The sequence below is a fragment of the Mandrillus leucophaeus genome, unplaced genomic scaffold, assembly GCF_000951045.1.
Source record: "Mandrillus leucophaeus isolate KB7577 unplaced genomic scaffold, Mleu.le_1.0 Scaffold974, whole genome shotgun sequence".
NCBI lineage: Eukaryota > Metazoa > Chordata > Mammalia > Primates > Cercopithecidae > Mandrillus > Mandrillus leucophaeus.
This window is the reverse complement of record NW_012110630.1, coordinates 409,685-424,018: the sequence shown is the minus strand read 5'-3', so window position 1 is coordinate 424,018 and position 14,334 is coordinate 409,685. Positions and strand designations below refer to the sequence as shown.

Sequence of the window (14,334 nt, the reverse complement as noted above, 5' to 3'; positions counted from 1 at the left end):
GATGCAATATAGATGGAGAAAAATGTCATGTTTGAAGACATTTGCTTCATCTAGATAGTCAATTTAGTCTTTAAAATGTGCATATATGTAACAAATACACTTATTTCTCTCTTAATTTTGCCATGGAAGCCCTTTGGTGCTTTGCCATAGACCAAGTAGTCACAGTAGGAAAACTCAGCTCAGACTGGTCAGTTGTAATTTATGCAGAGAAAGGCACTCACCAGCACTGACAGTGATAGCTTCAATGAACTGTTCTCTCCAGCTGTTTGTCCCAACCACAAGGGCCAGGTTTGTCTTCTTAATGAGTTTGTCCACGGTACTCTAGAAAGGTTGAAAAGAATAATATAATAAATGCTGGGTTTGTTAAGGCCTCAGGAAATCTAAGACCTTGTTGATTTTGAAACTCCAGAGTTATATAAAGGGTAGCAGATGTTAGGCTCAGAACAACAGTATTGACATCAAACACTGTTATGATTATGCAAACAAGCATGGTCTTTAGTTGGAAACATTCTGAAATGGAAACTTCTTTGTAGCAAATACAAGTCTCCTTCACTGACTAATGAAGAATAGCCTCAGTGTTTAGAATAGCAGAGGCTGCAAAAGCCCATCCATCCCCCTAAATGCTTTACCAACTTGCTTCTCTACTGGTTTCATCAGTAGTGTTTCATCTGCAAGTGAATTAATACATGCCCTATTCAGCACTACATATCTGCGAATAGCCGGCGAAGTGACAAACACATTATGAAACCAAGAAATATTACTATTGTTTTTTGTTTATCAATGAAATGTAGCCAGATAATGGAGTCTCCAGGTTGCCTGCTGCATGGTCATTAATAAATAGATTTTTCTCTGGGTACTATTTTGTCAGCCTCTTGCCTGTTAGAGAATCCCATGTTCACCTTATTCCTATTGCAAACAAGAATAGACAAAAAGACAAGAAGAAAAGATCAGTTCTTATGGTTTAGGGCACATTGCAGTTTACCTTGCCCTAAATCTACCCTGCTTTACTGGCACTGTGCTGCATACCCCTTATTTTTCTTTGGAACTTTTTAAGCACCTTGTTTTGTACAATCAGCACTCTCTAGCTTTCTAAATTCAGTTGATGTAACAACAGGAGCAGCCAAACGTTCACTAGAAAACTAAGTAAGCAGATGCACTGAAAGCACTACCACAGTCATGGCAACTACAGGGAGAAGGGTCATTTCCAAGACACTAAGGCTGTTCTTCCCAAGAAACTACCACAGTGACTAGTCTACCAAACATCCACACTTACTGTCAGAGCATCCTCGAATTTCCACTAATTGCAAAGAGGCAGAAAACACATTATTTGCCATAGGTTAAAATCTGTATGTGTTTTATGCAATGTACCTGAGTTGACTGTGGTTTAAGAGAGCACATTTTCAGTTAACTGGGAGTAAGCAAAATGCTATCCAAAGGGCTTGTATTAAGGCCAAAGCCAAATAATAATATCAAGTATGTTTGCTCAATAAGAGTCATTGGAACAGACTTGAAACATTGAGACAATAATAAGCATGAAAGGGCCCGTCTCCAACTGGCTCACTCTGTATTCGTGACATTATTCTTGGCTGAATTGTATGTCCTTGGGGTGATGAGCTTTTGGCTTCTAGCTTTGTGTCTAGAACTGCTGGTGCCCCTGATAACAGCTGTAACCATCACTGCTCTTGGCCACCATAACTTGAAGCATATAATCAGCATCCATCTTTCCTCTCTCAACTCAGCCACATCTCATCAAGTACTCTGACCATCCTCACTGATACAAATTCAAAATGCCTTGTAGAATATAGTAAGAAATGACTTCCATTATTCCTTATATAATGGAAACTTGGGACAGTTCTCTCCAAAGAGGCACTCTTGGTGCTGAATCCATGATGGAGTATCCCATCACCTGGGAAACACACAATTGAACAGATAAACTTCTCTAACATTGAACACAGACTTTCCGCAAGAAATAGCTGCTAAAGAACAACTTTTTAAGATAAACTAAACTTTTGTGTGTAAAACCAGGGTAGATTTTAAACTGTAGTTCATGTTAACCCTGGGGGATTATAGTATAGCCAGGGTTCTTCCTGGGACTTAATTTGTGTATGTATCCTTCCTTGACCTATAGGAAAAATGGGAGTGAATAAAGATATAGTTCAGACACCTGAACTTGGACACTATTGTCTGTATTTACCTAGGAGGTTCCTGAATGCTAGTGACCAGTTTTTCACTGCACTAGATTTTCAAAGGCTTGTGAAAACCTCACCCTCAGCCATGGGTGTTACTAAAACCAGGTCCTCAGTCACACCATCGTAAACAAGAACTCAGTGGGTAAAGAAGAGTGGGCCATTGTAAGGTATCACCCAGATTTGGGTCTCTAGCACAGTTCTGGGAGCTCTGAGTAAGTTCTTTAAAATACCTATGTTCTAGTAAAAGAAATTTCTTAAATAATATAAAATCAAAGCTGATACTTAAGGGCAGTTCTAAAACATGCCCCTAACGTGCCCTATAGGTATTAATGGTAACTACACTGATGAACTTTGAAGAGATGACAGGAAATAGTCTATGGAAGCTATCCTACAAGGATAAGTACCCCAAGCAACTGGTTTCATGTGGAGACTCGGGGGATTTTCAAATGGTCAGATCATTGTAGTGGTTACCAGAAAGGACTTTGGACCCAAAAAAGCTTTGCTGCCTGGAAGACTGTGCCCTGCCTTATTTAACTTAATGCTTCTTATAGGAAGTCACTATGATTGCTCTTCCTGTCATGGGTGCATGGAAGGGGAAGGTTGGGGATTATCCCACAAGGGAGAGAACACACAATTCCCCAGGATAACCCAGGCAAAGGGCGGGGCAAGCTTGCTTCAGGAATACCAACCCCTAGAATCTCTGCTGCAGAAAATGGCACCAGACTCTCTGATTTCAAATGAAAAGAAGGTGAATGAGGAAGAGTGAGGTTGAACACATGGAGAAAAGATGAGTAGATGGATCACCAGAAATGGACAGTCAGATTCCCGGACTTCTGGAATTGCAGGGAACTTGTGCACATTCCAGGCATGGTTGTGCACCAAGCCAAGTTCTGTGTCATACGGTGGGGGTCTAATGATTGGGATCTGCCTAGAAAGCATTGGTTTCAGTGTTTACCCCCCGACCCCCTCCTCCGATGGAAATGTGTGAAAGAAGAGTTAACAGATAGATTCTCAGTGGCCTAAAGTTTAATTGCATTTTTATCTTAAAATATTCCACTTTAATTTCAAAGACATTTTGTTTTCCACCTGTCTCCTATCAGGCACCTCCGTTTGTGAACTAAATTAAAAAATAATTAATGGATCCAGCTAAAGGAAAAGAGGGGACTATTATGAGAAGTCCAGATAAAATCTGAAACTTCTAAATTGGTGGTCTGATTCTCTCTTTTGAAACCTTCATTCTGGTGTTTCAAACAGGAACAGTGTCTGCTTTTGAAAAGTAAGCAGGTAAAATACTGCTGTGCTCTGGGTTTGTAATTCTGGAAAGCAAGAGAGGGGATGCACCTTTCATATCCCACTGCAGAACTAAGGTGTTTCTCCCCCTATGGTCTTCCCAGATGCTAGAACCATGTAGGGGAGAAGTGATGGGAGGGGACACAGGGACAGAGGGAGCAGCTAAGGATCAACAGGAAATTTCACTTCAAAGTCTTAAGCTCCATCTCGAGACCCACACATTCAACTTCTGCAAAAATGACTTTTATCATCTAGAGAACTGGGAATCCGATTTCATCAGTTCAACTGTAAACTCTGGTTGCAGGCACTATACCTTCGGTATATTGACTGTACTAAATGTGCTTGGATCTGAAGAGGATGATTACATATAAATGAGAGTTTGTCAATGGGATGTTCCATAGGGAGACATTACTATCCCCATCCAAAACAAATCCCCCTCCCCTAATTTTCAGCAGTGTGAATGCCTTGCTCTGACAGATTTATTAGCATTTTGAAATAGAAGTTGGTTTCTTCCACACATAACAATCTCTTAGGATCCACCTTTGCATCTTCCTTGCTATCCCCTCAGATTAAACCTTCCCTTTGGGGCACCTCTGATCTTGTGCAGTCATGGATGCCTCCTGCTGGGCCCTGGTTCTGATGCTGTTTGGTTTACAGGACTCCTTGGTTCCTGACTAACTCTATAATTCCAATTTGGCTCCAAAGGCTCTCAATTCATGAGCCTGTTCCTGAAATTATATCTACCATTCTTTCCAGATGGACCTTATAGCTTCGGCCAACACCATGAACAGTTTCTGTCCCAAGATGAGCCTGGCTCCTGGTGGGCAGTGTTGGTGAGCACACCTTGAATTCATAGGATTCTTCAATGATCACTTCCAACTTGGTGTGCTCTCCCAGGATGGGGCGTCCCATTTCTGCAATGCGTCTCTCCTCTTCCTCTTTGCTGGTCAGTGGCTGCTTGTCATCATATTCATCTGTGAAACGGGAGTATCAGAGAGTGAGCACTGTGTTCTGTTTCATTTGAAAATCCCTGGATCCTGCCATAGGAAAGCCAAGGGGGAAGGAAGCCCTAATGACCTATTAAAGCGCCCTGGGTGAGGTCATGATGCTGGAGGGAAGAGCCGGACAGACACTTGGCATGTAAGGCAGCATATCACTGTGACAGCAAGTGATTATAATAATGTCTCACAATCTAAGCTCATGCAAAAGTGCAGTTGAGGAAAAGTAATGTATGGCGTATGTCACTGAGAAAAGACTGCCTGTACGTTGTCTATGTTAAGGGAGTCACCCAGCTGTTCCCTGTGACGCTGGCTCAGTTGGCTGTTTGTACACATTCTTTCAGGACGTGACCACAGGGAAACACAATTGAAAGTGCTAGAGTGACTCTGAGAGATGGTGGAGTCTGGCCTCTTCCTCTCTACTTTCTAGGGACAACAGAAAATGCCTGAGGTCCAAAGAGATGGGGAATAGGAAATTCTGACTTTAGCCTCCCTCTTGCCAAGAGACCCTGTTGCAAGTTAAACAGCAAAACATCCATTCCATGTTTCTGTGGGATGCTTGGGCTCCAGTGCTGCTTCTATCTGGTGCAAAGCCAAAATTTGTTAGGAAAACCTTGTCCATGTTAATCTTAAAGTAAACAGGGAGGGTGAGGGTGAGGCCTTTCGGGAGTTAAAATACTCACTGACCATGTGAGCATAATTATTTCCAGAACCACCATGTAGCTTACAGTCCAGGAAAGGATAGTGGGTGCTGAGAAAATGTTAATGGTTCCAAGAGCCCATTAATGAGGGGAAGCTCACAGTTGGCTCTCTCTGTGTGAAGGTCATTAGGATAAATCCCAGACTGAAAAGGCCATGCACATAAGAAGGACAAACACTGGTCCTATAATTACCCTTATCCTTCAGGCCTAGAATGCTGAAACTAGACAAGCTACTACTTCTTAGATTTAAGTGGAAGGAACATTGTCTCCAATGAAACAGTATCAGTGATATGGAAAGACCTCAGCCCTGATGGCCTCATTTCTAGGACCTCTGGACAAAGTGTCTCCAACAGGGGGCTGTTGACTGAAGAGACATCCAATAAAAGGGATGTTTGGTCCTGGCTTCCTGCCTGGTGCACTCAAACATTAGCTTCTGTAGAAGTCCATACCTCCCATTACCTCCAAAGACCCATGGCCTCGGACCGTGCTATGGTGGCTCCATTATTGCTTTAGCAACTGGTGCAGGGAATGGTTCCTCCTAGGCTAGCTGCTCACTGAGGGCAGGGAGTGAATGGGCTAGAGGCACTGCCAGCATTTACTATTTCAAAGGTCAAAACCAAAAGGCAAAAGCGGAATGTAGCATATTGATTAATTCTTTAGTATATATTTTATAGTGTCTTCCTAAAAGCCCATTTTAAAATCTGCTTTCCTAGCCTCAGCGATTACAGGACACCAAAGAAATTAGACAAAGGCTAAACATAAATGATTTTGGATGGCCAGAAGCTGCTGAATGTTAGCAGAGGCAAAGGAGAGGGACAAGGATAAAAGTGGTAATATTTTTTTATAGTAGGATTGGGAAGTTACGACCCAAGGGAGGGCAAAGGGTTATGGTTCTCCAAGATTTGTCCTTGCAAAATTATGTGTGTCTAGTCAAGAGAGTTGACTGAGATACATGAAGTGCAATTTACCCAGCACTGAAATTAATAATTTTGATTACCACTGCTTTCTGATCCTTGAACCCAGGATAATGTTATTGGTAGTTTTCGTAGCAGTAGTTTATGCTAGCATCTTTGTTCGAACCTTTGGCTGAACATGGATGAGTTGAAGACTTACACAGAACAAGAATGGTTTTCTCAGAAGGAATATTACAACTTGGACACCTATTTAAACTGAAGCTATTGGGGGAGAATATTTATTACAGCCTTCTTTTTATAGTTTACTTATAAATGACAAGTTGCTTTTAATGGGACTCAAGGCAATCTGCATAGAAAAAAATAGAGAAATTACAAAACAAAGGTGATATGGTAGCATTGTTAAGCGTGGCATTTCTCAAAACTGAATTGGTTTTGATCGTGGTATTAAATAACTGGACGTGGATTAAGTAAATGAAGTCAAATCATACAGTGAGTGAAAAGGTTCTTTCTTTTCCAAAAATCCTTCAGTCCTTCTGATCAGAAAGAAATGCTTAATTTGGTGCTCTTATGTCTGTAACTAGTTTCTAATATCTGGACTTGTACCTTTTAAGATAGATAGTCACAATAGTTCTCAGGTATAGAGCATTTGCCATTATCTAGCTACAGTTTAATAACTTTTGTTCCATTGTAAATGTTTTTAAAATTTTACTTTCTATTTGTGGCAAATGATACTAGTTTTCCTGTGTTAGTGACTTAAAGTTTTCTTTTAAAAACAAACTTAGTGGCCAGGCACGGTGGCTCACGCCTGTAATCTCAGCACTTTGGGAGGCCGAGGTGGGCGGATCATGAGGTCAGCAGATCGAGACCATCCCATCCTGGCTCACACAGTGAAACCCCGTCTCTACTAAAAATACAAAAAAAAAACCAAAACTAGCCGGGCGTGATGGCGGGCACCTGTAGTCCCAGCTACTCTGAAGGCTGAGGCAGGAGAATGGCGTGAACCAGGGAGGTGGAGCTTGCAGTGAACCGAGATCCCACCACTGCACTCCAGCCTGGGCGACAGAGCGAGACTCCGTCAAAAAAAAACAAAAAAAAACAAAACAACAACAAACTTAGTAAAGTATAAACATGAGGCAGTTTTAAAAATTACATTAAGTAAATAGCATAGTTAGTATGCAACCAAAGTGGTATGGGAATGACAAAAATTAAGGAAATATGATGTTAACTTATTTCATATTAACCTAAAAAACAGTAAGGCACACTGTTTCTATCATTTGCTACACTCTTGCTTCAAAGGGACTTGGATTTCTTAATTCCACACTTTTATCCCTTTGTGTATTCACTTGGAAAAGCTTCACAATTTTCATTTGGTTAAATCTTACTTATCTTTCAAAACCCCACCACTTCTGGTATGAAATAACTCCCTATTGATGAGTGAGGAGATTTAAGAACTACCACTCTAACCTTATATTAATTCCTTAATACTCGTTGCATGTATAAAGCATGGACATTTTCATATACTGTTTTTTAAATTTTTAATTATCTTTACATATAAATATCCAGCACATAAACTCACTGAGATAGAACAGTAAGTTTCGTTTTGCTTTGAACCGTCCTTGCATCCTCTGGCACCTGTTACACTATATGGAATATAGTAGGTGCTCAGTAAGTATTTGCTGTGTGACTCTCCAACTCACTGTTAATAAAGCCTCTTAGTTGCTCGACCTATAAAAAAAGGATCCTTTTTTCATTGAGCACATGTCATTGTACTCCATACCTTGTCAGCAGTTGCCCCTCTACTTTCCAGGAACTTATGATGTAATAGGGACAGGAATATACGATGGACAACTTCTAGGCATGATAAGGACTAGGGGACCAGGGTTGGGGAACAACTCAGTTGGCCTAAAGAGAGTCAGGGAAGGAAGCCTTCCTTCCCTTAAGGAAGCTTCAGGAAAGAGGAGTTATTTGAAGTTGACCTTGAAGCACATATAGAAGATTGCCTGGTGAAGGTGATGGTAAGGATGGCTAGGAGGTGGTGGAATGAGGAGGTTCATTTCAGGCAGAGAGAAATCAAAGTACAATGGTATAGGGTCATGGAAGGGTCAGGGCCGTTTTGACTCAAGTATTATAAACTTTTATTTATATGTAACTGAGAAATGGCAGCTGTATAGATTCTATTATTGCTCTACAGTTATACTGATAAATTCAAATTTATGGTCTCGATTTTTGACTGGTAAAAATGAGAGCTAAGTCTAGTTTTTAACAGAACTGTTTTCTGTCTTTAGATACTTTCTGTTGAATAGGGAAATGGTTTAACAGCATTTGTAAAATTTTAATCATCTATTTTGTTTCCTTTTCTCTTTGAGCATTGGATCAAAAGCGGATCATTTTACTATGGTTGAGGTCAGTTTCATTTCTTTACTTCCACAGAGTGAGATAACATGCTGTGGTTTCAGTTTTGTTTCTCAGATGGAAAATATACTCTTTCTCCTCCTGAGTGTACATGCACACTTTTAAAATTCGCCATATTTTATTGAGAAGTTGGGAATAGATTACATAACATCATAGTCTTAACCAATCCAAACAACTTTTGATCAAATGCATAATTAACAGCTACTGTTAAAATCAATACTGACAGGACATAAAACAATCCTAGAGTAGAATCACCAGTGGGGGATCTCCCTTCTCCTGAGTAATTGATTTCGCAAACAATAGCAAATAATGAAAGCTCATAGGTACCTGGCATCTGGGAAAAGCAGCATTTTGAGAAAGCTGTTTCTAATGCTCTCTGGTTCAAGCTGCATTTTGAAGCAGTGTCAGTGTAAGAGATGAAGCGCTGGGAGTGTGAAAACAAAACAACCCGCAAGGTCCATCTCATTATCAAGATCTTTACCTCAGGGGACACTGCTGAGAGTCTTTAACGGAGTCACATTTTAAAACTGTACAAACAATGTAGAATTTAGAGAAGCGTACAAGGCCAGTGGTGGGACAATTTGCTCCAGATCATTTTGATCCTCCACTCAGAACTAGCCTGACAAGTCAGAAAGCAGAGGTCTCTCTTGACAATTTTTAGCACGTGGCTGGCCTCTTTGATTGGAGGCTAAAGTGACTGATGATATAGACCCAAATATCATCTCTAATGATGATATTTGGGCTCTAAACCTATAATAGATCTGGGACAGCTGTGTAATCCTCTAGTCACCCTGTCAATGTCATTTATTTCCCCTATGGAGAAACCCCACAGATGTACTATCATCTGTGCATATCTGGCTAACACCATGTTGCCTGGGGGCAGCAAGGGCAGCTCTGGGAAGAAATGCAGCTCAGCTTTAAAAGAAACTTCATGGTTGGGCACTGTGACTCATTCCTGTAATCCTAACACTTTGTGAGGCAGAGGCGGGTGGATTGCTTGAGTCCAGGAGTTCCAGACCAGCCTGGGCCACATGGTGAGACCCCATCTCTGCAAAAAGTACAAAAAGTAGCTGGGCATGGTGGTGCGCACCTATAGTCCTAGCTACTCAGGAGGCTGAGGTGCGAGCATCCCTTGGGCCCAGGAGGTTGAAGCTGCAGTGGGCTGTGACTGATTCCACCATTGCACTCCAGCTTGAGTGACAGAGAGAATCCCCATCTCTGATAAAATAAAGAAACTTCATTATACTTGGGATAAAAACTGATGTGTGAGATGAAATATTTGCAAGAAATCTGGAATATATTGAAACTCAGGAGAGAGAGGCCATGGGATCAGTCTTCTCTGCAGGCCGGTGCTGGCCCCTCCTCAGTGCTCCTTTTCTGCCCTCACGTGGTTGTGTTTTGTTGTGATCCACCGTACCACTGGCTGCCAGAGAAGCTGCAGCAGTATTTAGCAATGTTTTAGAGAGGAGAGGGGCTGAAATGCATGACTCTAATGTCTTTAAGATTAAAGAACTCTTGGAGGCTTTGGTTTTCAAGATCATGATGAAATGAGTACCTGTAATGGTGATTACAGTAGAGAGAATCGGATGTTCTCTAGCATGAACCTTCCTGAAGACAGGTTGGCCTAGCAAAAGGACAGGCAGAAAAATCAGCAGAATGGATTGCATTGATTTGCTATCAGAGCTCTGTGGAATTAGTAAGCTAAACATTAAAACCAGATGCACACATCACAAGCAATGTTAGTTTGGAGATTAAATGGTCATAGGTCACCCCTAGGTAGGTCACAGAAGGGAGTTCTGGTGGAGGTTACTGATGGAGATCATTGCTCAGAGATGAGCGAGTATTTCATGAGCCAAACCAAACTATGTTAACAAACCACAAGCCCCATGATAGTGAGTACAGCCAGATTCCTACAGGTATCTTAAATGTTATACCAAAGTCCTTCAAGGTACCGCTTCCGGAAGCATCATGGAACATCAGAAGGTATAGTGGCAGGTGTCTTGGTTGTGAAGCCAATTAGTGCCAACAATATAGCCTTGAGTAGGCCATTTCTCCAGTTTCTCCCCATGTAAAATGGTGGTAATAGTACCTCCTCTATGTTACAGGTTTGTTTGAGGGTCAAGTAATACAACACCTGGGGATATGCTTACTACATTTATTTCCTGAGCAGTCTGAAGGGGAGAATGTTATGTACACCTTCAGGTTTTGCAAAGGTAGGCCATCATCACAGCAACTGTTTGGATAACCTAGGGTTAACCTAGGCCTACGGGGTTCTCATTGAACTCCTGGTTCAGCTGACTTCCAGATTCACTTGCTATTTGCCTCTACCAAGAGCTACCCATAACTGACCTGGGAATCATGAAATTCGGGATTCAGTGCCACCCCTGCCATATGCTTGTCATCTAAACTTGGGCAAGGCCTTTCTCCTCTCTCTCAGGCTTCTCAATTATAAAGTGAAGCTGAATTTGAAGGGGCTTTGTTCCTCCAGCCTACATACTGAAGTGATGAAAACATTTTCAACTGTCAGAATTTTCATAGTTTGGCTTCCTTAAAAAGCCTTGTGTCTTATTAAGTCTATTATGTGCTGAGCATAATATGATTAGAGGAGTAATATTAAATAGGTATACCGACTGATACATAATTTTAATTAGAGAACTCTATAGTTGTATATCTTAGAAGTTTTGGGGGATCAAACATACATTCTTCTCTCCAATATTGAGCCAGAATACTTAATTTATTAAACTATTAATGTTTATATCGTCCAGTTTCCCCCTTCTGGGGTACTTCTCATTTTTCATTCAACTGGAATACATAATGATGGAATTTATTAGATATATGTGGGTTTTGAGTAGAAAAGGGGTTCAATGTATAATTTCAAGATGCAGGTAGAAATAAGCTAGAGGGGAAGAAACAGGACAGTGCTAGTATTTAGAGTGTTATCTTGTCATATGACTGGAAGACCAAGGGGGAATGAGATCATAGGCCCAAACAAGGGCCTTTCAATGAGGCAAGGTCTGGAAACAATAGGTAAAGATCTGCAGATTCTAAAAGCACCTCCAACACTTAATGTCCACCACTAATGAGATCTCTGAAATATTGGTATTAGGTTGTGGATCAGATGACTTTTTCAATTTCCATATATCCTGCTTCAAATTTAGATTTTCACACTCAGCTGCACAAGCCCATGTAAAAGCTGCAGGCAAACTCCCAGGGCTAGATTAATTCTTCTTACTGCCCCTGAAGTCAAAGCCTTGACTTCAAAGCCTCCAACTGACTTCAAAGAAAAGTTCTTTAGGGCTTAAAGCTGCTTTTCGCTGTAGACCTAAGTTTTAGAGCTGTCCTCAGGGGCATCAGTAGAGAGTGGATTCTAAGCATTCTGGTTTGATTTAGGAAAAGAAGGGTCATGTAAAGTGAGATAGTTTCTTAGAAAGTAGGAATGGACAGGCCAGTGTAGAAATTCTCAGTTTTTGAACATTCTCTTGTTCTAACTGCATTAATTTCAAGTCTTGGGAAGAGGTGATGGCAATAGGAAACTGCCATTTCAGATTAAAGTTTCAGCCATAGGAAGAACTTAATGAACTACATGAAATGATAAGAAACTTCTGGAGGAGGTGACTCTGTCATCTTGCATGCCAGATGTGGCCAAGGCAGGAAAAGTTGGACATTACCAGAGATATTACAGAATTTGATGCAAAGAAGTTCTGAGAAAAGAAAACTAGGATCCCATTACCTGAGATCCTAGAAGAGAGGATGGTTCAAATGACGTAGAACGAAGGCCCTTAAAAAAAATTTGGACCAGGCGCAGTGGCTCAAGCCTGTAATCCCAGCACTTTGGGAGGCTGAGGCAGGCGGATCACAAGGTCAGGAGATTGAGACTATCCTGGCCAACATGGTGAAACCCGTCTCTAGTAAAAACACAAAAATTAGGTAGGTGTGGTGGCACGCACATGTAGTCCCAGACACTTGGGAGGCTGAGGTAGGAGAATCGCTTGAACCCTGGAGGTAGAGGTTGCAGTGAGCCAAGATCACGCCACTGTACTCCAGCCTGGTGACAGAGCGAGACTCCATCTCTCTCTCAAAAAAAAAAAAAAAAAATTCCTGACATATTCAATAGTAAAGAAAACAAAACATACTGACATGTTTGAATATGTTTCTAACAGAGCATCTTAGTAGCCACAGGTTTTTAGTTAAGGTCTCTTTATCAGATTTCACAGGATGGAAGGTGCTGTTGGATGGTATACTATTTCTAAAATGGTTGACTTAAAAACATTATTACTTCAATTCAGTCATGAAAACTGGCTTGCCAAATTTCTACCTTCTTCAGATCTCCCAGGGATAACTAATTTATCCTTGGGTGACAGAATTAGAGTATTTACAAGGGGACCTCAAGCAGTTAAAATGAAGGAATGAGAAAAAGGAGATAAAAGTTTTTTAAAAAATGGAGTATAAATTCCTGTACTTGATTTAAAAAAAAACTTTTAGTAGTGCAGATTTGGGGAGATCTGACCCAAAAGAGCTTCAAATGAATCAGATTTAAGAAATCCAACACAAAGACTTGTCCTGTTTAACATTTTTATCTCTTTCAACTTCTGTCTCTCTGAGAGTCTATGAATCATTTTGTCATTAAATACCATGTCTGGAGAGAAGCAGTGAAGAGCAACAGCCCATGTAAAACTGCCCGCATTTAGAAAATTCTACTTTGGACAGAATCAGATTGGAACTGCTTGTTCATGAGTTTACACTAACAGTGGATTAAGTTCATCCCAATTTCTGACGTAGTATTTTCATGATCAGAAATTTGAAGTATATTTCCTTCTAAATATTTTTGTTCAGATCTCTGATTTCAAAATTTTGATATCTGCACAATATATTGGAAAAATTTGATATTGGCACAGTATATTGGAATATGTCACATACTGATACAGAATGTAGGCCATTAAAGACATCTTCAGCCTACAGCTTCAGACAAATCAGATCTACTGTTTAAATATTTCTCTCTCTCTAAATGTGCACAGATGACTAAAAGGGTGAGAAGATATTTAGAGACAACAGAGGGTGCTATAAGGAAATATCTTTGTTTTGTACACAAGAACATAGTTTTGGAGTTGTACTAAATAATGCAATCAACACAGGCTGAGTACCATTCTAAATTTAAGTGTTTGAAACTTTTTTTTCATTTCTGATTTTGAGTTTTTATAGAATACTTTGTAATATACTTCAAGTGGCAGAAATTGTACTCGTTACCATGTTATTAATACTAAAACCTAAGTCCCCAGAGGGACCCTCAGATTGGTGTGGTGGGATGAGGGGAAGGCTCTGCTCAACATATTATATGATGTATTATAAATTATGCATTTACATACATAATTTATGAATGAAAATTTATGTGTTAAAATGATGTATTTTTACGTATTTCCTCAGCATGTATTTTTATGTATTTCCTCAACATGGCATTTATGTGTTATTAGGATCCTGAGCTTGGACCCTGGATCTATCTTGGATGTCAGCTCCTATGTTTCTCTGAGGCTAGCAATTGTGCCATCTTTATTCTGGTGCTCTTCGGAGCCTCTATCAGGGAACCGTACCTTATCAGCACTATGTGAACATGTGTAAATTGATCAGTGTCAAAATATGAACAATTACAGTTTCTCCATATGAAATGCTTATAAACACAACACACACACGTTATTAATTTGTAAAACGTTAAATGTGTAAAACCAGCAAGAGCACACCATGTGCCACAGTTAAATATTAATGCAAGTTACGTAAGGTGTGGGTTTGGATTGATGGTTGAAGGGTATTTGGGGAAAAATAAGGAACATTAGAAAAA

At 40.4% G+C, this 14,334-nt stretch overlaps 1 protein-coding gene across 2 annotated transcripts in view; it reads right to left on the bottom strand.

The window, feature by feature from the left end:
* The window catches only part of SLC8A1 (solute carrier family 8 (sodium/calcium exchanger), member 1), a 342,375-nt gene that overhangs the window by 47,453 nt on the left and 280,588 nt on the right, over positions 1 to 14,334 (bottom strand). The window contains exons 8-10 of one of the 2 annotated variants that reach the window (XM_011970795.1): positions 10,060 to 10,128; positions 4,323 to 4,453; positions 222 to 321 (exon numbers count right to left, since the gene is read on the bottom strand). In XM_011970795.1, the coding sequence (XP_011826185.1) occupies positions 222 to 321; positions 4,323 to 4,453; positions 10,060 to 10,128 (300 nt within the window). The remainder of the gene's footprint in view (positions 1 to 221; positions 322 to 4,322; positions 4,454 to 10,059; positions 10,129 to 14,334) is intronic. The other variant, XM_011970797.1, reaches the window with a different exon arrangement.